Consider the following 26,033-nt stretch of genomic DNA (forward strand, 5'->3'; position numbering starts at 1 on the left):
CTGAACAATTTATATTCTTCTGAATTTCCTTGAGACTAAAAGCATATGTTCACAAAATAAACCTGAAGGTCATACTATGAGCAAAGCACTGTACTAAGCACTGTGAAGCAAGTAAAAGTATGTACTCTTCAACTTCAAGGAGCTTAAATCTAATTGAAAAGAAAAACCAGCTGCGCCCAGGTAAAACACCACAGAGGATAAGAGAGTAAACAAAGTGATAAGCCATATACTATGCAGACAAAAATTCCTTCTAGAGCTCCAAGAAAGGAAAGATTCATTTTGGCCAAAAGGAAGACTTCATAATTAAAGATGGGATTTGAGTCACAGGCAATAAGGAAAGGCACTCAGACTACAGAATAGAATAAATAATCAGTGAGAACAGGCAAGCTATGTGGGAAAAATAATGAGGCAATCAGCCTAACTAAAACAGTGTGGGTTGGAGAGGAACAGGAAATAAGATAGAACAGCTAAGGTTAAGTTATATTAGAAGCTTAGGCTACACGTTGGTAAATGGAACTCTATTTAGGTTCTTGAGCAGAAAGATAACATAATGAAAGGAAGATCATTCCCAATAGTCTGATTAAAATTAATGTAAATAGGGGATTTCTGGATTCACAGAACAATTTGTTCTATCCAAAATTAAAACACTCCATATGAAAATTAATTCTATTTAGTAAATAGACAAGAATTTTCCTAGTGTTCTTAGTTCCTGCTTAAGTTACTGTGACATGCCCAGTGAAACTCAAGTCTAACACATGCACCCATGGAGGTCTCCACCCAGCTGGAGGAAGAAGGCACTTCTGAAACATAAGCCTCATTAGCATATGCTCTAAATGTTAAGAACTGTGCTAAATTATCTGTGGAACAACACTAAGAAAGATAAAGAAATGAATTTCTATTTTCCCTTAGTTTTAGGTCTAGAAATTTCTGATTGCTTAAACTATACATACCTCACTTTTAAAAACACCAAAAACACCCACAGATAATGTCCTGAATTGATATCATAAATGGCAAAGTCAAAAGACATGCATGCACAACAAAAAAACTAAACACAAGGCTTATTTAAATAATAGTAGTAAACTTGCATGCAAAAAAACATGTATAGGCATATTGCTTGGAAACATCTTAAATTTAAAAATTGCTTGGAAGCATACCATAACTCTGCTAGAATTCTTGAATGACAATTAGAATAAATTAAAATCATAAAATTACTGAGCTTAAATCACCTCAGAGGCCCTTTAATCCAATACTCGAAGCTCTATTGGAACACTTCTAATGACAGGTAACTCACTATTTCATGAAGTGTTTCAGTCAAACATCTAAAAATTTCATTTTGTAATGAGCCAAAAGCTTTTCCCACATAATAGTATTTCAAGTAATTGAATCCCATGATCATGTACACTGCAACCAGCCCTATATCCACACCAGCCAAGTCTTCTCTCAAATTTTACTTACCTCTCTAAATGGAAAAGTTAACTCTCACTGAACAACTGCCTCTCTTTTTTATTTACATAGGGAGCATGATATAATGGGAAGACCTCTGGAGAGAAAGTTAGGAAATCCATGTTTGAGATTTCTTTTTTAATTTCCTGAATGAACTCTTTGTGCTTTAGTTTCTTCTTATAAGATGAGGAAGATAATCTAGATGGTCTCTTAAAGTATTTACCAACTTAATCTTGTACACTATATTAAATAATTATATCTACATTGAAATTTAACTTCATTTACTGCAGGTACAGACTGTTGCCTGGGAAGCAGGAAAAGCAGTATACAGGAGTACGGAGGAAAGATTTTTTTTTAACTATATGAGTTTAAAGAATAGATGGAATCAAGAAATGAAAAATACAAAATGGATGGAACCAAGAAATAAAAATTACAAAACGGATGGAATCAAGAAATGAAAAATATAGAATGGATGGAATCAAGAAATGAAAATTACAAAATATAAAAATAAAAAATACTATTCTGAAAAGCCAGTTTTATGTACAAATGATTAATCTATGTCATATGTGGAGATAAATGCCCAAAAGATAGAGAAAATATTTTACCTTACCTTATGTTTAGTAGCTTCAGTGCATTTAGCAGCACTCCTCTTTTTACATCATAGTCTATTTTCTGATCAGTTCCAAAGCTTGGGGCTCGGTTAATCTGAAATTTACAAAGAAAACAATATTGGAAGGTAAATAAATACTCAATACATATTTGTTAATTTAATGTGGGATCTCTAGCCAGTAGAACAATCCTACAATAAACCTCAAAGCTTTACATGGTAGATGGCCCAGTTATTATTGCCACATCTCCATTCCGCATCACCCTAGGTCAACAAATTGCAAGGGATTGACTACTGGCACCATCTCCTTCTCACTGCTGCCTTAGTTCAGGAGCTTTACTGTCAGTATAAGCTGACCTCTCCTTCCATTCCACTCTCTCCATAACCCCATGCAATTTAGGTTTCTTAAGTTTAGGAAAGTTAAAAGTGATTTAGCCTAACAAAAAGGAAATAGTGATATTCATGTTACCAACACAGTAATAATTATACCAACACAGTAATAATTATATACATCTATATATTTAAAATATAGAAACTATCAGTGCTCCCTTTTCACTGCTTCAGATCTTCAGGAATTCATTAAGATGAAAAATAAAAGAGCTGGAGTGTTTTTTTGTCTTTGTTGAGTCTTGTTACTGTTGTCATTGTTATAAAAATATAACTGGAATAGCTGATGTTTAAGAAAATTTCTTAATCAGTTAAATCAGTTGGTTAGAACACTGCTGAGTTCAACACAACAGCTTAGCTTCTTGACCACCAACTAATCCCTTAGGCTATCTCAAATATATGTGTGTGTGTGTGTGTGTGTATATATATATATATATACACACACTAGTCACAATTATATATCTGTCACCACAAGCGACAAAACAATTAAAAGCATGCATTCTACAACTTGCACCTGAAGAAATATCACAGTTACTAGTCACAGTTATACACATCTGTCACCACAAGAGACAAAACAATTGAAAGCATGCATTCTACAACTTGCACCTGAAGAAATATCACATTATAATCAAGAAATTACCCAGGAATACAACATCTTTAATTAGAAATGTGTCACAGGTTCACCGCAGAAAAATAAGTAAAAAGAAGAAAAACAAGTAACAAAAGATTACCTGTAATCCCACTACTTAACACTTAGTGTCTTGTTAACCACATGGTAGATAGTATTCCAGATATTTTCTATGTATACATATTTAAAATATTCATTTTACCTTCCAAATGCATATCTATACGAACCATACTTTATTTTACATTCCAAGCTTTTCTCTTAATAATGTATCATGAAAATCTTTCATCATGCCATCATTTTGATGGATGTATGGTACTCCTTTTATAGAGATATGCCATGTTGTATTTTGATTCCTTTGTTGATTTCTGATTTAGAAGGTGACAGACACATTCCTGTATTTGTGATATAGTCTCAAGGAGAAGGAAATAGCTTAGAAATGGCAATAACATCCATTTATTCCAGGTCAATTTGAGAAAGGGAGTTTATTAATCTATTACGAAAGCTCTAAGCATTTCCCTTTACAAGTGCAGAGAAAGGGTAAAGTAATATATCTTATAGGAAAAAAGTTTCAACCATACTGATTCAAATATCTGGAGTTTATAATACAATTAATGATGGTGTTGCCACTATATGTTACATGGTTACAAAATAAACCAGACATTAAAGAACTGATGAGTAAGCGGTACATTGGAATGTTATCTGTCTTTGTAGAATTCCCCAGAGTTTCCATTCCAAATTTCAGTGTGGAATTGTGTCAGGCATATCCCTCCTCCAGGATGGTGCTGAGGTCTCAGTATAAAGCCATCTCAGATCTCAATCTCTCTCTCTCTCTCCTTACCTATTTCAAATTTTTCCCTCTACTATAAGATAAATTGGTCTGTGAAGAGGTATACCCACACAAGATAAACTGTTAATAATATGTGGAAAGGCAGGAAAACTTTTTCAATTTAAGTTTTCATTCAGGGTTGTTCTTTTTTTTTAAGTTTTATGAGAAACGTAAACAAAAAAAAAAAAATAGAAGAACCACAAATGGCTGACAGAAGAAACTAAAAATTAGCGTTCCACCCAGCCAAAATTCTCCTCTATAGTGAGATGATTTATTTGGTTCTCATTTCCTATCCCAACTCTAAAACAGACAAAACATAGTAGATGTTAAAATCTCAAAATTCAACAGCTTATAAATGCATTAAAAATGAAAATTATTATAAAATATATTAAATTAGTAAACACTATTTTCAACAGTCCTAAAAATAGTTTTATCAAAACAAACAACAATCACTTTTTCCACAAATTAAAGTATCCATAATAGCTTCTGTGCTCCTAAGTTAGTGCTGTTTCCTCTGCACCACAGCCTTTCCCACCCCTACTTTATCTCTCTCAGCCCCTAGCCCCTACCCCACTCTTCTGCAGCCCTACAAACTTTGCTCAGGTGTTTCTTCTGCAAAGCTTTTTTTTAACTCTCCAATACACACAGGTACGCAGAGATATTAATCATGCTATCGTTTTTGTTATTTCCCTTTTACCTACTAGTACTCATAACTATTACCATAAAATGCACATCTGAATAATGGCTACACCAGGGCAAGTATTCTGTCTTCTTGTATCCCCACCACCTAAGACAATGACTATAACTTAGCAGGTTCCTGTTTAATTTAAGAGTACTTAAACTATTGGTGGTATATTCATACTCCACCCAATTTCCATGTTTTTCCAAAAAAATGTTTTCTACTTATGAAAATTTGTGCAATTCTACCACCAGCAACCAGTCCCTGAAATTACTCTGTTTAACTAAAAGTTATCACATACCCAGAAGCACCTTCTACCTTATTCCACTTGATGGCGCCAAAAGGTTTATAACAATGTATATTAGCCCCACTAAAATTTCAGCAGGGAGCAAAACACAAGGCAAGACTGAAGATTCTTTTAACCGTTTTAATATAACAAATGTTCATTATCCACAGCTCTTGGTTATTGTGGAGTGTTTTAATGGTTCTGATTGATCTAGAAACAATGAAGGAAAGAGTAAAGAATGAAGAAACATTCATGCAAACAATGGTTATTTTGAATCTTGTAAAATCCAGAATTCAACCATTCAGTCACTTCTGATTTAGCAAGCTAATGGAAAGCTCTAGTGAAGCAAATGTTTTTTTTCCCAAAAAGGAAACTAAGAGATCTATAAAGTCATTATTTCCTGCTATCCTCCTTACGCATGTGCCTCACTTTTTCCCCACTCTATCAATGACAAAAGAAAAGTACAGGGGCAGAAGACAATATTATAGCTAAGAACAGGAAAGGACTGCTGCAGAAAAAGCAAGAAATCTAAAGCAAATTTCAGGCCTTAGCAAGATGAAGGGTCCATAGTGCATAGTAAAATGTTTTCATATCCAAGGAATGGAGGAAGCAAAGTCTGAATATACAACAGAGAGAACTGTATTTCCTTGGAGACACGATACATGTTCTTGTTTAAAGTAGATGTGACCACACACAGGCGTGCGCGCGCACACACACACACACAGACACACACACACAATCTTTCACTCTCAAATTAGAAAAGTATAATTTCTTGGAAATGTATTTTTAGTATCTTCATCTCACCTACCACTCATTCAATTTGCTTATGCAATCTGTGATATTACACACACAACTTCTAACTTACAAATCACTAACAAAAAGAGAGACAATTGATTTAAAATGAAAGGTAGTGGTTGATGACATCTTCTATAGCAATATGTTCCTGATTAAGTTTCCCAAACATGATATTTAAGCAGCCACGAGAAGGTGTGTAACCCCAGATCAAGGAGCTTAAAAGGAACTGCTGGATGGGATCTTCTGGACCACATGACTTCTAAGGTTTCTTCTGGGTAATATAAATGTAACTAGCAGGAAAAAATACAAAAATTGTCAACAGAGATAATTTTTACTTTCTCCCTTTTACTATTTCGTATGTGTTACATGACCTTTTATCATTAAAGAAAAATAATGATAACTCTCTACCAGGGACTGGCAGCACACCTGAAGGCATACAGTTGACAGTCTCCCTGAGGGAAACCCCAGGTATATAGCATGGCCTTAAAGGAGACATTTACCACCTGGGGTAGCGGATACTGAACACTGATTAATGAACCAATTGGAGCCTCTCAGAGAGTTTGAAGGGGAGACACACTGAAGGCAAGATTCTGAAGCCCAGGCACCCACAGAGAGGAGAGACGCTATCCAGACCTCATAACGTGGTAGAAGCCAGGAGGCTGAGAAAATAGTAGAGCAAGTAAGCAACAAATCAGTAAAAGCACCTTCACACTTCAATCCCAAATACCTGGCCTAGAAATTCACTTGGCACTAATTTGGGACAAGTAATATCAAACACTTTGATTCATTCTTAGAACTATTGTAGTCCCTGAATTTTTATCCTCTTCTTCTCACTTACTCTATTCCGGCTTCATTCTGGACAGTTAATGGGACAACTGTGTTAAGTACAGATTTTTAAAGCATTTATTTTAATACATAAGGACAGTGATAACTCCTCTTTTTTTCTTAAAGAATGCCTTACCTCCAGAAGCCATGGCTTTAGTTTTCTATCCAATAAAATATCAAATCCCAAGACTTCAAAGCAGACACTTTCGCTTCCTGGAGGTTGACCAGGTCTACACATTCGATACGCATGCAGGACATGAGGTTCTGCTACAATCAGGGTCTTTACCACCAATTCCTATAAGATTGTGATAAAACAGGTGAAAATGCCTTTGTGTCTCATTTCATATATGTAAATATAACCAGGGCCCACAAACTGGCAGCCTGACCAAGTTTACAAAGCTCTGTGGCATCTAGCCCCTGACACAGATCTAACTTCATTCTTCACTCTTACCCCTGCCCACTGCACTCCTCATGCTTGCTTTGGGTTCCTCAAGTAAGTGACACTTCTTCCTATCTTAAGTCCTTTGCATTAGCTGTTCCCTCTTGTGGAATACTCTTTCCCCTATATTTGCAAGTCTGGCTCTTAAGACATTCAGAAAGGCTTTCCCAATCCCCAAGTTAAAAGTAGCCACCCTTCATTTCTTACTGCACCACTACACACAGCATATAACCAGTTGATATTTTTCTTTTTACATTAGAGCAGGGTCCTTGTCTGACTTATTTATAACACCATTCCCAGTGCCTACAATAGTAGCTGGCATTCAGTAGATATCCAAGTAAATCCAAGTAACTTGTTTACTTTGTAAACAAGTTATTCATACTTGTTTATATGTTAAAACAAGTAAGGCAGCTGTTAAAACAAGTTAAAAATAAGTAAGGTAGGAGCATATGCTAGCCCCATCCAGAAGAGATGAAGGTGATAGGGAGGAAAAATTCCAAGGAGAGTAAGTTATTTCCTAAACACCAGTATAGAAATTCTACTTAGATAAAGGCTGAAAGGGCTGGAAGACAAAATCTATGAGAGTTGAGTTTCTTTATTCAGTGATGATTTTGTAGTGTATAAGTTTTATCTGAGAAGAGTGTTACCAATTAAAAGATTGGCTCTCAATATTTTCTGAGAGAAATCACATAATACTACTGGGGTGAGTTATTAACCCTTATTTTTAAAAAGCTGTTTTACTGAAGTTTCAGAACAAGCTGTAGGAGAAAAGCTGTCTCACTTATTTTTGCTCAGAAGACATTGTCATTTTAACTCCCTCTCTACAGGTATAGGCAATAGAAAAAGACAGTTAAGAACCTGGCTCTAAAATCAGGCTTCTTGTGTTTCTTCCTGGGTTTGTAACTTGCTAGCTGTGCAACCTCAGTCCTGTTGCTTAAACTTTGTGAGTCTCATTTTTCCTAAATATAATCTGCAAAAGGTTAATGTAAGAACAAAATGAGATTCCATGTAAAACTCTTAGCATAGTGCCCAGAGTACTATTATTGTTACTGTTATTCTATCATTCCTCTAGAATTCCACCTCATATGTCAGGTTAGACTCAAATACTCCACTACTTGGTGGAACATATTTATTATATGAGTGATAAAAGAGAAGACAGAAGTTAACCTCACTGTTACCCAGAACCACAATGCAGTTCATATTTGGGAATAACTATCAGAGGTCCCATGAGAGGCTGTTTTCAAAACATTTTGTTCAAGGTAACAAATTCATGACAGCACCGTAGTACATAAAATAAATGATAAAAAGTCACTTTATATAAATCTTCGACAATATTACTGAAACCACTTGAGAGCAGGAAAAAGTTACAACTTTGATTGATAAGTGTCTGTATGGAACAGTATAGGCTGAGGGAGAGGGTGGGGACTGATTATTAATCAACAGACCCTGAATTACAAATCTGTTTTTGCTATGTAGAAAATAACCTGCTTTTAGATTGTAAAGGCAAGTTTTCAGCAGAAGTGAAAATCAGGAGTCATATAAACAAACACAAACGAAATTCCACTACTGTTTTTGAGAATTTACAACATAATATCACTGCTTTGAAATGTGATTTGTAGATTTATACCTTAGGTACACAAAACGCAGTAAGGATTTTTTTTAATGATTATGCTCATTTTTAATCTCCATGGCTTGATTTTCTACTGATTTTTATTACTGACCAGAACAAAAGTACACAGCTCTGTTCTTCACACAGGGTATTGATGAATGCTACTTTTTATATACTGATAGTTACTTTTTGGAGAAATTGTCCCCCAAAAAGAGGTTATTAAAAATAAGTTATAAATTAAATTCAGGAAATTTGTAAACTAAGACATCAAGATAAAAATTTACTGCATAATTGCTTTCTCCACCTCCTCCTGTCATTCTCTTTTTATACTATCCTATTGATTTACCTTAAACAGTTATCTATATAAAGTATACCAATTCTTAATAAAGACAGCCAATTTTCAAGTAATTACATAAATACAGACAGGTGTTTGACAAGATAATTATAATAAAAGTACTTGAAAAAGCTAGGTTTATTAACTGATTGTTTATAGATGATTAATATGCATTCTTACTAACATAGCCAAGAAAGATGCAAAATTTACTCACCTATAGACAAGACCATGAAATGTGTCAGAGCTTAATAGGCCCACATTGGCTATGTTTGGGTCATATCTAAAAATTATACTTCAGGTCCTAACAGAAAGTTAATTTCCATATCCTCTCATTAGTATTAGTCTTGCTTGTATACCTTCTCTTAATTCAATTGTGAGGAAAAAACGCCACTTAAAACCAATATATGTAAAGCTAACGACCCTCATTATTCTCCCTGATTCTCTCCATATATGCCTCACCAAAGCAGCCCAACAGGTTCTACCTTTTCACAAACATGTCCCCAAAGAACCAAATTCCATATGAGGGTTACAAATGTGTACAGGAAAAAAAAAAAAAAAAGAATGCCAGAGGGTATATAAAACTTTCTTGGTCCCACTGAGCAATAGACCAATTCACTGAATTACCATCAGATGGAAGATGGTATGATCTTCCATCAATGAACTATGGTCCAAAATCACTGAATTTCACCATTGTGATGCTTCTGACTCACTATGATAGTAAACTGTCGTTAGAATGGTTTTTGGAATTTCCACGAAATTGGCCTTGAGAACATAATTACATAAACAAATAAATGCAGCATTGTTATGATCCAATTTCTCATTTACATGCATTTCATCTCTCAGGAAGTTATAAATGAAAGTTAACAAATTGGTGGGTATCTGACCAAATCTAGATGACATTTTTGTTTGTTAAGTCTCAACATCTTTAAAATTTTTGAGTCCATTGCCAACATTTAAAATCATTTATGTCATTTATGCCATTTACATGTAATTTATCAAGAAATTAGAAGAATGAGCTTCACTGGGCCTAAAATATCACTGGCACCAGTAAGCTGGTGCTGAGTGGTGGCTACCTCCTTCAGACCTCTCCTGACTTTCAAATTATCACAGTTCCCAGAACACCCTAGTTTCTTCTATCTAGAGACCACTTCACTCCTTCTTACTTGTCTGACACCTAAGGACCTTTGGATTTATGGCCGGTGATCTAGAAAGTAAGGTAAAAATGTCAACAAAATAAACAAGGGTGAATAGAGTCATGTGCCACATAACAGCATTTTGGTGTACAATGCATAGCACATTCAACAGGGATCACATAAGATTATAATACTGTATTTTAGTGTACCTTTTCCATGTTTAGGTATACAATCTTTACCATTGTATTACAATCGCTTACACTATTCAGTACAGTAAATTTTTTTTTTTTTTTTGCGACCAAATCTTGCTCTGTTGCCCAGGCTGGAGTGCAGTGGCACAATCTTGGCTCACTGCAACCTACACGTCCCGCGTTCAAGCAATTCTCCTGCCTCAGCCTCCTGAGTAGCTACGATTACAGGAACGCGCCACCACATCCAGCTAATTTTTTATATTTTTGGTAGAGATAGGGTTTCACCATGTTTGCCAGGCTGGTCTCGAACTCCTGACCTGATCCGCCCGCTTCAGCCTCCCAAAGTGGTGGGATTACAGGTGTGAGCCACTGTGCTCAGCCTAGTACAGTAATGTTTTGTACAGGTTTGTAGACTAGGAGCCACAGACTATACCATATACAGGCTATATGATAGCCTAGGTGTGTAGTGGGCTATTCCTATTCTAGGTTTGTGTAAGTACAAACTGTGATGTCTGCACAATGATAAAGTCACCCAAGGATGCATTTCTCAGAATGCATCCCTGTTGTTAATCTGTAGGCTGTGTAATGGCCTGTTTTTTTCTCTCTGGTCCTCTCAATTATAGGGAACCAAGTTCAATCAACTCTTAATAACTTTCATGGCCTGATGGTGCTTCAAGTTATTGCTGAGGACAGACCATTATAATTGTGGAATGGCATAATCTTACTGAAATATCACTCCAAAACTTAGCAACATCATGTTGATTTGCTTGAAGGAATTCTGTAAACCATCTGATGGAACGTTTGCTGCCTTTATTCTCAGTTTCATCCCGTTCGAAACGCTCATTATGCTTGTTCACGGAGTAGTTTGTCAGATGCATGTATAACTGGGTCTGTAACAAGAAAGAACCAAAGTGGTTACCACCTATGACATCCTAGAACTGCAAAGTTTCAGAGGAAAAATAGACACTCAAAGACTAAAAAAAGTTTTAAAGTTTAAACTATATAGATGAACAATTTCATGATTATTTAGATAATATCCCAATTAAATGGAATGGCACATTTCCCTTAAAAGGGTTGAGAATGTAATCATCTACAGAGTTACTTTACATATTATTCAAAATATGTCTACCATTAAAAAGTATCAAATTAATAAGAATATATAGTAATTAAAATGTGAAACTACATATTGCTAAGCAAGAAAAATGATCTGAGTTTGTTCTTGTTAATTTGTTTGTTTTTAATGTTTTTGGCTCTGAGAGTTTTCACTCAAATCTGTTTTGGGAAAGGAATTTTCTGAGAGAGCATTCTATGTCTTTTTCAAGAAAAATAAAAAATGAAAACTCAAGTAAATCACATAGAGAGGCAGGACTACCAAACACAACCTCTGCACACCCATACCGACTAGGAGGCCCCTTTAGCTTGGTACCAGAGTGCACTTACAGTCAGCAGACAGAATGTACCACATAATACTGTGCGAGTGTCCAGTACAGTATCGTGTTCCATACTGGAGCTCTACATTTTTGTCTTGTTATAATCTTACATTTTTTGATACTATTTTCCTTAAATTGAAAAAGAATTCAAAATTTAAAACTCCTCACAGTTGTCAATTAATATATATCTAATGGCTTTTTATCCAGCTAGCACAAGCATTCATAAAAATCTATCCTTAATTCCTACCCTCCTCATGATCCTAAAGATTACTTTAGATAGCAAAGTTACATCACAATTAAAATATACTTCATTCACGTGATTATTATTTTGATTTGTTAATAGCCAACTATATTCATGTCATATTTTATTTTTGCTGCAGTTCCTTAGGCCTATGGTATTGAAATCTTTGAAGCAAGGAGGCAGAAATGATCATTTGAGTACATGTTGTTTATTAATCCATGTGCCTACCACTAATTAAGAATTTATTTTTTTCATTCATTAAACAATATTTAAGGAACACCTACTATCTGCAGCAGTCTCTGCTGGGCACTGTGGATACAAAGACAACAAAATAAACAACAGTCTCTATCCTTAGAAACAGGAAAAGCTTTAAATTAAATGATACTTAAAAGAAAAAGCATAAATCTTATGCTCACCTAATTTTAAGTGCTTAATTTAAAGAAAAAGGAAATTAATCAAGCCGGAGCACTTCCTAGTTTCCAAAATACAAATTTTCTTAACTTCTAAAAAGAGGTTTGGAAAATAATCTTGTAAGGAAGTCTGTATTCGGCAAGAGTTTCTTAAAATTAATAATACTAACAACAACACTAGCTATTCTAGTGAAAAATTAAGTAAGGAAACTTTGCATTTTTCTTAAACAGTATCTTTGTAAATGGACTGGAAATTCCACAACTTCACATTTACCTTGACAAAAATAGGCATCTAAGCAGTTCACTGCCAGTTAGTCATTTGCAAGAAATAGAACCAAAAGCAGCTATGAACCATATAGCAATCTGCAAGGATTGGCCAACCACTACATTGGTAGCAAGAACAGAATGTTTATTATATTTCAATGTTTGAAATTCTGTCTTATAATCTGCTTATACGTAGTTGATGAACATTTAATCCTTATAGAAATAATACATACATAAAATACATGCCCAATATAAAATACATGCTCACTATTTTAAAAATTTGAAATAGGAAGAAGGAAAAAATATGTAGTAAGCTGCCATCCAGAAACAACCAATGAGAGCACTTTGGTTTAATTTTTCTAGTGTTTTCTTCTAAACTTACCTTTAACATAACCGTGATCTCACTTTACAGACTTTTGTATTTCACTTTTTAATATTTTCATCTCAACCTAGAAATTCAATCACGAAATTCTAGAGATCTATGAGTGATATAGACATTTATGTAGGAGAACATCTTTTTTCTATATATGTAAAAACTAAAGCCAGGAACTTATGTGATTCAAAAGCACATAGCAAAATGAGACCTAGAGGCCACACTTCCTTTCTCTCAATCTCTCATTGAGATTAATCCCACTGGATTTAAGCTAATTGTATACACATAGGACATTAGAATAAAGCACTTTATCACCCAAAAGAGCTTCCAAGTCTTATTCTTTCCAATACTATCAAAAGATCACTCCCACCTTACATATATATAATCCACTCTTACCTATGCCAATTATTTAAAGTATAATCTATGTATTGACAAGTCTCAAATTATGTTTGTAGTTCAGAAATGTCTTTCGAACTTCAAACTTATACTGTATAATCAAATGCCTACAGAACAGATCCATTTGGAGGTCACACAGGCCTTTAAACTGAATACATCCACTTTCCACAAAACCTTTAATAGTTACTGTATTCCCTTATCACCATTCCCTAATACACCATCCATCAGATGTCAGAAATCTGAGTTTTATTCTTGATTTCTCTTTCCCTTTCTCTCATTCCACAAATCCAACCTGTGACCATATTATATCAACGTTATCCATGTTATCTTAAATGTATCTCAAATCCATGCTCTTATTCTTGGTCCGGACCCACTGCTACTATTTCAATTTAAGTCCTTTTTCCTTCCATATGTGGTCAGACTAGAATACTTTACATGTTATTCAAAATATATGTAACTTCTTGTCTCTCTGACTCTAATCATTTCCATCCATCTCCACCCCCATCTCACATTCCAGACCAGGGGACATTCCTTCTTTTGTTTGTGTAAAACCTTTCAATCCTTCCTTTTATCTTAAGATAAATTCTAAAATCCTAGACAAGGCCTACAAAGCCTTAAGGGATCTGGCTTCTAGGACTCACCATCCTCATCTCTGAACAGTCACTCCTTATTCTATACTTTAGCCAAACTGACCTTGTCTGCTTTCTCCAGACATGTCATACTCTGTCTTACCTCTGAGCCATTCTTTTGCCTGGAGCTCCATCCAACCCTACACTGCACCCGAACCTGGCTAACTCCTCATTATTCAGATTTCAATTTATAAAACACTCCCTCTCTAACCTTTATTTCCAACTGGGTTATGTGCCCCTGCTATGCACTGCCATAGCACCTTCAGTTTCTTACACCATCACACTTACCATCAGATATTATAATTGCTTATTTTATTTTCTGCCTCCCCACTAAACTGTTGCTTCTGTGAGGTCAAGCACTGTATCTGTCTGGTCACTGTATTTTAAGAACTAGCACAATGCCCAAAATGTGGTAGAGTTCAAACATTACTTGGTGATTGGCTTTATCTAGACCTTATAACCTTTAATAATGTTTCTTTCTTTTAACTTCTTTTCCTATGAAAGGTTTGACAGTTTCCTTATTCTTCCTTTGCCAGGTTTACAACATTTTTCATTTTACTGAACATAGTACCATTTATGATCAGCCATTATTTAATGTTGAAAAAATGACCACATTTAATGGAGTTAATTGTGTACATAATATTAGGGGAGAACAGTAACCAGGTCTTTGACAAGTTGGAAAACAATTAATTGTAATTTTAACTATAGTTAGTTACATCCAAAAATAGGTTTAGAGGTTAACTAAAGTTTAAGTATGCATAATAAATTATAATTTAACTTTTATAAGCTACAAATTACAGTTGTTATCTTCATGATAAATTATAGTTATAACTTTTATAAATATGTTAGGGCTGCACAAAAAAAGTCTTAATTGAAAAATATCTACACAAAGCTCCATTTAACAGGCTTTAAAATGCACACTGAAACTGCTCATTTGTCTCAACCTCACATTAGTCAATGTAAGTTGACAGCCTTACTTCTCTTTTATTGCAACAGAAATTAATAACTACTTTCTGATAACTTTCGCTTTTCCATTTCATATACTTTCTCCCACGTTCAACATGTTCACACCCTACGTGTTACACAAAGCCTGCTCAAATGCCACCTCCTCCATGAGAAGCTGAACACAAACTGCCCCAACACAGCTCCAAAACACTTAATCTGTACTTCTCCACTGCATACTAGTATCATTATTATACTGAATCAAGAATCATTGCATATTAGTATCATTTATAATATAGTCATTTCTATACAGGGCCACTGCACACAGATGTTTGCTTTGAAATCCAGCCTTGTGCTCACAGCACAAGGTACACAGCACAGAGAGGGTACTTTTTCCCAGTTAGCCTTCAATTAGCAGATACCTTTATTTTCTAATGTCCACAAAGCTGCTTGTAAGTTAAAAGCAATCTTACTTATGCACACAATTCTTCTAGACCACAAAACCCGAGAGGAGGAACTTTCATTCATACAATCTATATGCCTAATGAAAGCTTTAAAAAGTATATGTTGAACATCCATTTATTCTAGGCCAATTTGAGAAAGGGAGTTTATTAATCTATTACGAAAGCTCTAAGCATTTCCCTTTACAAGTGCAGAGAAAGGGTAAAGTAACATATTTTATAGGAAAAATGTTGAATGAAAACATAAGTTCTGTCTGGTATCACTTACCAAATTGGACTCATTAGGTGGAATGTACTTCTCTGTACCCATTCGCACAAGTCCATCATGATAGAGAAATATTTTTAGTGGATCACACGATGTAACCAGAATATAAATTCGTAAGTCAAACTTGTAACCTTCCATTAGGAAAGGCTTTTCAATGTATTCTTGAACAATCAAATGATCCTGAGATGGAAGTTTGTCACCATTTCTTATCAAAGAAATCCTATGTTTAAAGAAAAAAATTAAAAGAATGATTTGACATAGAGCAAGATGTTTAAAAAGTTACAGATATACTCAAGTGGAAAATAGTGGAGTAAGGGACTCCAAAAGTCTGTCCCTCCACAAAAGCAATGAAGAGCAAAAGAAATCATAGGAATCAACTTTTTGTAACCCCACAAACTAAGCAAAGGCTTGCAGCAAATGGAATACTTAACTAAGAAAAACCAGCTGGATCTGTGCCAAAGAGCTTTGTAACACTTTAACTTAATCTAGTCCCATCATCCACTCACAGCTCAGCGGCAGCCTTGAACAGCCTTATTTTCAATACCAGTACTGGTTCTGAACTGGGTAGAATGGGCTATTCTTATGGTTGGTTGTTTTGACCTGTCTGGTGGCTTCCTGGAGGACCTCAAAGGGCTTGCTTTCATCTTGCCTAACTTGGAACTTTACCAGTGCTGAGGCAACTACTTTCAGAGACAATTGTTGGAAACATTTACTGTTTACGTTGTCGAGGGCAGCAGGTGGGCAGACAATAGACCAATTAAAAAGACTGGGAGGAAGGGCTGAGCAATGAGCATCTTTGAAACTTTGAAAAGCTCTGACATATTCTTGGGAATCTAGATGACCAGTTACATGCCCAAGGTTAGCAGCATGCTCAAGAAAGACCCGAGAAGGCCCTAAGCTGTCCCTTCTGGCTAACCATCAGACTCTGTACAAGCAGGAAATTAAGGCTAAGGCAGAGTTGTAAATTATTTGTTTGCGTGCTGAAGGCACGTCCCAGCAATCACACACACAGTCATCTACAAAAATTGAGGGCTTTTTTGTTGTTTGTTTTGCTCTGTTTAAGGAAATCTCTGTCCAATTACTAGCTGACCACTGAGCTAACAGAACAGGAACTTCAGTGGCCATACACAGCAAAGAACACAGACTACAACTACTACAATGAGCTGCAACAACAAATTACGTAGAAGGGGAGAGTCTGATTTCTAGAATTGCTATAGTATAATACTCAAAATGTTCAGTTTTCAACAAAATATTATGAGGCATGCAAAGGAAAAAGAAAGTATGGCCCATATACAGGGAAACTATCAATGAATAGAAACTGTCACGAGGAAGCCCAGACATTGGGCTTACTGGATAATCAACCATTTAAAATTTATTCAAAGAGCTAACAGAAACTATGTATGAAGAACTGAAATAAACTATGAGAACAGTGTCTCACTAAATAGGGAATATTAGTAGTGATAAAAAATTAAGGAAAAATAAAGGAACTAAACAGAAATTTTAGAGTTGAGAAGTATAATAACTGAGATAAAGAAATTCACTAAAGGAGATAAACAGTATACTTGACAAGGCATAAAGAGAATCAGAAAACTTGAGGATAAGCCAACTGACATTATCTAGTCTGAGGAACAGAAAGAAAAAGGAAGAAAAATGAAGAGAGCCTACAAAATCTGTGAAATACCATCAAGCACAGCAACACACACAATAGGAGTATCAGAAGGAGAAAAGACAAAGAAAAAAAATTCAAAGAATATTTGAAGAAATACTGGCAAAAAACTTCCCAATTTGATAAAAACATTAATCTACACATCCAAAAAGCTCAATTACCTCCAAGTAGGATAAACTCAAAGAGATCCATATCAAGATATACTATAATCAAATTGTCAAAGAACACCAGAAAGGTGACTACTCAGGTAAATACAAAAGTTCTGGCTGGGCATGGTGGCTCATACCTGTAATCCTCGCACTTTGGGAGGCTGACGCACGTAGATCACCTGAGGTCAGGAGTTCGAGACCAGCCTGGCCAACATGGAGAAACCCCATCTCCACTAAAAATACAAAAATTTGCCAGCCATGGTGGCATACATCTGTAATCCCAGCTGCTCAAGAGGCTGGGGAAGGAGAATCACTTGAACCTGGGAGGCAGAGGTTGCAGTGAGCCAAGATCACACCACTGCACTCCAGCCTGGGTGACTGAGTGACAGAGTGAGACTCCATATCAAAAAACAAAAAAGTCTCTCTTATTGTAGTTTTGGTTTTTAACTCCTCATTTTTCCTAATGAATTAAAAGACAACTGCTTAAAACAATAGTTATAAATCTATGCCAATGGACACAGAAGGTGCAGAGATATAATTTGTGACAATAACAACATAAAGGGAGTAAATCTATACAGGAACAAAGTTTTTATACACTACTGAAACTAAGTTGGTATTAATATAGACTGGACTGTTATAAATTAAGATGATAATGGTAATTCCAGGGTAATCATTTTTTAAAACTCAACAATACATAGTAAAAGAAATGACAAGGGAATTAAAATGGTACAGAAGAAAATATCTACTTAACACAAAACAGGACAATACAGAGAAATTGAGGAACAAAAACTACAAGATACATAAATCAAGTGGCAAAATGGCCTAAGTAAATATTTCTTTTTCAGTAATTACATTAAATGTAAATAGATTAACTCTCCAATAAAAGGCAGAGCTTGGTAGAATGAATTTTTAAAAAACATGGTCCACCAATATGCTGTCTACAAGAGACACCCTTTAAAGTCAAAGACTCAAATAGATTGAAAGTGAAAGGATGGAAAAGATATTGCAATAAAACAGTAACCTGGAGTGGCAAAACTGTTATAAGAGACAAAGAATCACATTATATACTGATTTTTTAAAAGTCAATTCCTCAAGAATATGTAACAATTAGAAACATTTACGTGCCTAATAACAGAGCTCCAAAATACATGAAGCAAACACTGGTAGAACTGAAGGGAGAAATACTTCACCAATATCAGCTGGATTCTTCAATACTCCACTTTCAATAATGGACAAAATAACTAGACAGAAGATTAGCAAGGAAACAGATACAATTCAATAGATGAGAGGGGTGTTCTTTACCTAGGTACTACTGCATTACATGAGATAAACCCTGGGAACACATAATGCCCTTTCAGTTATCTGCTTTTCCAGCTATTTGTTTATATTGCCATCAAAATAAATTAAAAGATTATTATTTATGTTTTAATATCAAATATAAGTATATAAATATAGATATTTTAATATTAAATTTTTAACACTAAAATAGAGAAAAATGTGAAAAATCAATTCTTTACCACCAGAAACATTCCTTTAATGCTAACAGAGACAGCCAACTCAGCATTAAGCAATTGGTATAAAATTCCCATTAATACTATTAGTTAAAAATTACCAAAGCACATTTGCAAGTAATTTATGATTGGATTATTAAGTTATGATTAAAAGTTAAAAGAAAAATTCTGAACAATAATTTACCTGGTAGCTATATTTTCAAATATCTTTTTTCCTATAGCATTTTAAATTAAAATGACTCAAGTGCATTTTTTTATTTTTTTTATTTTTTTTGACAGAATTCCGCACTGTCGCCCAGGCTGGAGTGCAGTAACCTGGAGCGCGATCTTGGCTCACTGCAAGCTCTGCCTCCCAGGTTCACACCATTCTCCCACCTCAGACTCCTGAGTAGCTGGGACTACAGGCGCCCTCCACCACACCTGGCTAATTTTTTGTATTTTTAGTAGAGACGGGATTTCACCAGCCAGTATGATCTCAGTCTCCTGACCTCATGATCCACCTGCCTCGGCCTCCCAAAGTACTGGGATTACAGGCATAAGCCACCGTGCCCTGCCAAGTGTATTTTATTAAAAGCAGCCTCAGCCACATTTTCTTCGAAAAAGTACATTGCAGAAAACTAACATAAGCAAAAGGAAACAAGAATATTACTTGCACATTCTATTCTCAGTTAACATGTCTAGTTCTTGGAACTTCAGTTTAAAATGTGTTCCACTCATTTTTAATCCAATTACCATGGCTACATAAAGAAAAAACTTATTCAAAAGCAAAGAAGATACATATTTTCCTTCAAGATTTCTAGCTATGAAAAGAATAACTCCCTTTTCATTTCTTTCTCCAAGTCAGTTGTAGCTCTACTGTAGCAACTGATTTTACTCTCCAAGCCTATTGAAATTATTATAAATGTGAGTTTTATGTTTTAGAAAAAAACACAAAATAGCTTTTTCCCCTTATATTTTGTTATCTCCTATTAAAGCCTCACAACCTGTTGATTAAATTTTTTAATTGAATTACTGAAGCCTGTGGGAGAGTTTAAAAGACTAGAGATCATTAAATATTTGGTTCCAAAAATGCAATAGTTAGAAACTTATTTCATTATTTTTTCATGTTGGTACTCAACCATGAGTAATTATGCACATTTATTCTCCCTATTCCCAAATTTTTTTTATTTTTATATATTCCAAATAAAAGCAAACCTACCCATGACCCATTGCACCATTGGCTGGTTTCACTATAAAAGTTTTCTGCTTCCGTTTTTTCTTCAATTCTTTCACATAATTTTGGAATTGAGTATATTCAGCAGGGAAGATCCATGTTCGAGGAACGAAGGTATAATCCAGAGGCCGAGACTTGATCATTCTGTAAATCAGAGATAATAGGAAAAATAATTTCTATTCAAACTTGCATATATTTTCTTTCTCTGGGCTACTGATATTTGCCACAAAGATTTAAATTTTCTCCATTCCTTCATTTACTTATTCATTGATTCATTCATTCAACAAATGTCTATTGAGCACCTATTAAGTGTTAGACACTATTCTGAACCATGGATACATCAGTGGGAAAAAAAAAAAAAAAAAACTTGCTCTAATATGTACTAATTTACATATTAGTACATCAAACTTTTTTTTAGAGTACACACTATTTGCTAGGTACTGGGGATAGTAAGATAAATGAGTATCATCTCTGCTCCCAAGGAATATATAGATAGGCTATTAATATTAAACAGTGTGATAGGTACACTAAAGGCATATAAGGCAAGGTAACATGTAGAAGGAGTCAGTAACTGTGCCTCAGGGATGGGAGTAGGGAGTAGGGAATTGTTCAGGCAAATACTATTTATATTGCTTCTTTACAAATAATTTTGAGTCTCTGGGTCACCATAGGGAACAGTTTTTGATTACCTCTTATACTACCATTTTTTAGAGTCAGAAAGTTTACTAAATCTCTGTGAATAATCTTCTTTTAAAAAAAATTCTCAGTTTATCACTCAACTTTCTTAAACTTAAAAAAAAGGCAAAAAACCCTAGCCAACAGGAATATAAACTGCATAAAAATTTTTCAGTTTATTAAGTAAAAGACTGGGGTACTTATTATCAGCTTTTTCATGAAAGTAGATTGCTCTTCTAAATATTGGTTGCAGAGATAAATATCTGTGCATGTATATCCCTGGGTGAGCATATATACATGTGTCTTTGAGTAAGTGTGTGCATATATGTACCCAGTACAATCCCTGGCACATAGTAAATGCTCAATCACCAATATGAAAACACACAGAAACACACACACACATACACACACACACACGGCATATAAGGCAACGAATTAGTTCCTGCAAAATTTAACTGAAAATAAACAAGTATCTCTTAGATGACATATACAGATAACTCTTACATTTAAACGAAAAACTCTGTTACTAAAGAGGCAGCACGTTGCAGTAAAGAGGCCTGAGATTCTGGAGACTGATTCTTACCCACCTCTGCTATTAACAATTTGCTTGAGTTTGTGCAAGATATTCATTTATCTGACCCTCATTTACCTCCTCTGTAAAGTGGAAGACTAGAACCAGAGACATTCTAAGACCTGTCTAGCTCTAAAATTCTAATTCTAATAAAATTCTATCATTTCAAATCAATGTAACCTTGAGAAAGATACCACTACAGTATTCATATTATAAATTTTGAACAGGTCTTCTCCATTACAAGAAAATAAAGATTACTTGGTCATATTTCTTGCTAAGAAATCCTTCCTACAGATCTCCCCCATTCCTGGAAAATGGTTGATCCTCTGGAAAATAAAAAGGTAAACATTAATATTCTCAGCAAATTAATTATATTCATGTATATGACAATGCAATATCCATCCTTTGAGTTTTGTTTTAATAAACTGCCAATTATTAATCTAAAAGATTTAACATTAAATGACCTATAGTGAATTTGTAGAATTAAAGAGTACGGTAATCAGAGAATAAAACTACAAAATGTTAAAGAAATCACAAAAGAATATTTACATAGATAGTAAAATTATAATTTTCTAGGTTGAAGAGTGATAATATCCAAATTACTTTTGTTATTCTAGATTCACCATATTCACAGACATAAGCACTGGTAAAAATGACTTATTTGCTCACTACAGTCAATTTTATATTACATTCTAAACTAATAAATGAAGAAAGTCTATACAAACTGTCAATTCTCTAGAATCCTTACATTCAGCTTTTTAGTTTGAGGTCTATTTTCTTCTGAACATAAGTTTGTATTATGTTCTAAAAATAAAAGAATGAAACCAGATTACATATAGCTGACCTCACAAGGTATTTCTGCATTCTGGTCTCCCTATGCAATCTATTCTACAACTTTAAGTGCAATGTAAAGTACCATCTTAGGAAAGGGGTATTTTTTTGGTTGTTATTGCTTGTTTTTTGAGATGGAGTCTTGCTCTGTTCACCAGGCTGTAGTGCAGTGGCCCCATCTCAGCTCACTGCAGCCTCCACCTCCCGGGTTTGAGCGATTCTCCTGCTTCAGCCTCCCGAGTAGCTGGGACTACAGGTGGCGCCACCACGCCCAGCTAATTTTTCTATTTTTAGTAGAGACGGGGTTTCACTATGGTGGCCAGGAAGGTCTTGATCTCTTGACCTCGTGATCCACCCGCCTTGGCCTCCCAAAGTGCTGGGATTACAGGCGTCAGCCACCACGCCCAGCCAGAAGAGGTTTTCTCTATTGATTCTTCCCTAAAGATAGAAAGAGGTTAAAACTTAAGTCTGCAAAAGATGCAGGCTTCATGCAAAGTGTCAATACAACTGGATAGAAACAAAACAGGCTATTCAGGTGAGTTAGAATTGAAATTTAATAAGGTCACAGATTAAGAACCTATCTAAAAACAATTATGGTGGAATCCATATAACTTTCCTCATACGACTAACTGGTCATGATTAATTTCCTACCTGATAATTTTGCAGCTCTGATATTTTCTCCTGCTGAACAGCAGAATCACACCATATAAGATTACTTGTTTCATCCTCATCTGGAGTTTTCATAAATCCCATTTCATCTATTACTAAACGAACTGCAAGTAAACAGTTAAGTTAAACCAAAATTAAAATACTTCTGAAATATATTCATTGCAAAGACATTTTTCTATATAAATTTTAGTTCACAGTATTTCATTTGAAAAATATTAGTTACAGCATAACCTCATTTTTAGTTACAACAGTTTTATCTAGGGCCAAATTACACTCAGTACTAACTGAGAACTGTTTTTCGGTTGCACACAAAATCATTCCTTTTGATCTTCTCAGGTTTAACAGGTACACAAAACTGCCAAAGGGTTTAGTGATTATTTATGGCACAAGGAAAACACACACAGCTGAGACAATACCTCTACTCAGGAAAATGTACTTTTTATAGCTTTTTTACGACCTTAGGTTAGGTACAAAAGAGCAAAGGTAAAAATATCCCCTGATCATCAAACCTATGCCATACTTTCCACCTCCCTAGTTCAAATTATTTTTAGAGCTTAAAATCAACTCATCTGTGTTTACTTAGGACATGAAATAATAAAGCAATATTCACAGGAGAGATCTGGATTTGGTTCTCCACTGCTCCCAACCCTCTAATCCTACTGAAAACGTTTATGCTCAGAGGAACATTTCCTTTTTAGTACAAACTATTCATGTGTTCCTCTCCGATCTAGATTTTACAATTAACATATTGGCATTTTTCTTCCATTGAATTTCAAGTGTGGAATAAAGATAAGTAGAAGACTTTGGGTAATTTGTGGTTTCCAACAGAATCCTGAGTCTTAACAGAATGGTGTAGTCCCAGGTGACAGTGTACAATCACAAGAGTTGGGGAAAGGAACATTCCTCTCTGTCACAGACCACCATGCAGCTTTGGCATCCTGAGGACTCAGCAGCTGCTGTGCCACCTACAGCTCATGTAGAGAGCAAGGGCAATAGCAACACAGACTAGGAGACTTCCTTACCTGGCTCACAAGCAAAAACAATAATAAATTCAGAAGAGCATGTCAGGAGCACACCTGTTCCTGAGTATATGAGAGACACTGCCTGCACCATCTCAAAGATACCTGGGAAGACCTTGGTGATATAAACGGAACTCCTGGCAGTTAGGTTTAGAAGGAACATAGGCTGGGTGCAGTGGCTCACGCCTGTAATCCCAGAACTTTGGGAGGCCGAGGCGGGCAGATCATGAGATCAGGAGATCGAGACCATCCTGGCTAACATGGTGAAACCCCCGTCTCCACTAAAAATATAAAAAAATTAGCCAAGTGTGGTGGCGGGCGCCTGTAGTCCCAGCTACTGGGGAGGCTGAGGCAGGAGAATGGCATAAACCTGGGAGACTGAGCTTGCAGTGAGGTGAGATCGTGCCACTGCACTCCAGCCTGGACTACAGCGACTCCGTCTCAAAAAAAAAGAAGAAAGAATGTAATGTGTTACTTAAATGTGGGTATTTACATATACACAAACCCATGAGGCTGGGAACATTCAGGTTACATATGAATATTGGAAAGATCCATTTTTTCTTTGCATTCATAAATTCAAATTTGTCAGGTCAGTCATATATAAACCTATTTTATTATGAAATTCAAAGCTTGGAGAGCTGACAAAATTAAACTTCAAAAAAAAATACAATGCCAAGTCCCTTTTTTCAGCTAAGCTGTCTAATCATATTAGTGTTTGAACTGAAATTTTAGAAATCAATTCGGATCTTTCTAAGGATATCATCCTCTACCGCACAGAAAAAGAATCCTTCTAACATGTTAGAAATTTTATAGAAGGCGTTTAAAAATCCATTATATAAAAGATAGTTATCCCTCTGGATTTCTACATTGTTTTTAACACCAAATCAGTTTTTCCAGCAATTATGAGAATCCCATGATTGATTCTAAGCAAACCTACCAATTTCAAACTTTGTCCCGGCAACATTTGCTGTAATGGTTCCCTTCTTTTTCTTCTTTCTGACTTTCCTTTTCATTGTGCTTTGATAAGGTAATTCCGTATTCAAATCCAGGGGACAGGGTCCCTGAATAACTTTTAAAAAATGTAAAATAATCAGATAACACTGAAATAACAAAAATCTATACCAGACAACACAAATACCACCCCCGCCCCACACCAAGCTAAAATTATAAATTCTGGTACTTTAAAAAGTTCCCGATTAATTTTTAGTACTTTAAAAAAATTAACAGTAATGATGTAAAACACCTCCATGCTTTGTAACATAGTTAAGTCAATTTCCCTACCTCCTTCTTGAGGCAGAGATGGCATTATTGCCTGTGCTGATTAGCAAGCAGTGCGTGCTGCTGTACCAAGCTCTCAGGAAATCTGGAAATTCCACATTAGCCTAAGTAGGATATGGCCCCAAATCACTGAAAGTTCTTATCATATTATCTTGGTAGAATCCTCAGATTTCAGGATATCAAAGTTATGGGATAACAAGGTACCTGCAGTGATTTTAAAACAAGGTCATTTAGAAAACAACTTTTTTGAAATTTTTTTCATGTATGCCAAGACTATTCTTTTTAAAAGTCAAGTAAGGTGAAAGTTAATGTGTTCAATCAACAAATAATTGTGAATCAGTTTATTAAACCTTATGCAAAATGCCAAGTGATGGTTTCCTATCCTGAAAGAATGCATAGTCTAGGGGAAGAAGTTTTATTAAGTCACGTGTCACATGTATATTCAACAAATAATATACTATACACAAACAATAACAGCAATAACAATATTCACTACCATTTATTGAACACTTACTATCTTAGGCATTTATATTATACTATTTAATCTTTCAAAAAACCTGTAAGGTAGAAGCTTTTATCCCCACCTTACAGATAAGTTGAGCTTTGAAAGGATAAATTATTTTGTGTATCTTTACAAAGAAAATTTCAACACAGAGATTAAAATGAAGAGCCTTCTAATGTCAATGCCAGAATGTCTTATTTAGAAACCCAAACAACCTTCAACCCAATGCCTGAAGTACTGCTTTTAATATGAGACAGTGAAAAGTGCCAGGCAGGGTAGAGGTCACATGCTGACAGAATGCAGAGAAGTGATTCCTTTAAGGGAGTATGGGGCATAACTTAACAAAGTAAACCACA

The 26,033-nt window shown here is 35.2% G+C and overlaps 1 protein-coding gene across 1 annotated transcript in view; it reads right to left on the minus strand.

The window, feature by feature from the left end:
- TTLL7 (tubulin tyrosine ligase like 7) overlaps nt 1-26,033 on the minus strand; it is a 91,030-nt gene that overhangs the window by 64,363 nt on the left and 634 nt on the right. Inside the window, exons 2-10 of the mRNA XM_010382522.2 lie at nt 25,179-25,379; nt 24,835-24,966; nt 22,861-22,982; nt 21,637-21,704; nt 20,118-20,276; nt 15,597-15,813; nt 10,908-11,072; nt 6,613-6,771; nt 2,054-2,148 (exon numbers count right to left, since the gene is read on the minus strand). Coding sequence (XP_010380824.2) covers nt 2,054-2,148; nt 6,613-6,771; nt 10,908-11,072; nt 15,597-15,813; nt 20,118-20,276; nt 21,637-21,704; nt 22,861-22,982; nt 24,835-24,966; nt 25,179-25,203 — 1,142 coding nt within the window. The 5' untranslated portion in view covers nt 25,204-25,379. The remainder of the gene's footprint in view (nt 1-2,053; nt 2,149-6,612; nt 6,772-10,907; nt 11,073-15,596; nt 15,814-20,117; nt 20,277-21,636; nt 21,705-22,860; nt 22,983-24,834; nt 24,967-25,178; nt 25,380-26,033) is intronic.

This window comes from Rhinopithecus roxellana, chromosome 12 (assembly GCF_007565055.1).
Source record: "Rhinopithecus roxellana isolate Shanxi Qingling chromosome 12, ASM756505v1, whole genome shotgun sequence".
In the NCBI taxonomy this organism is placed as follows: domain Eukaryota; kingdom Metazoa; phylum Chordata; class Mammalia; order Primates; family Cercopithecidae; genus Rhinopithecus; species Rhinopithecus roxellana.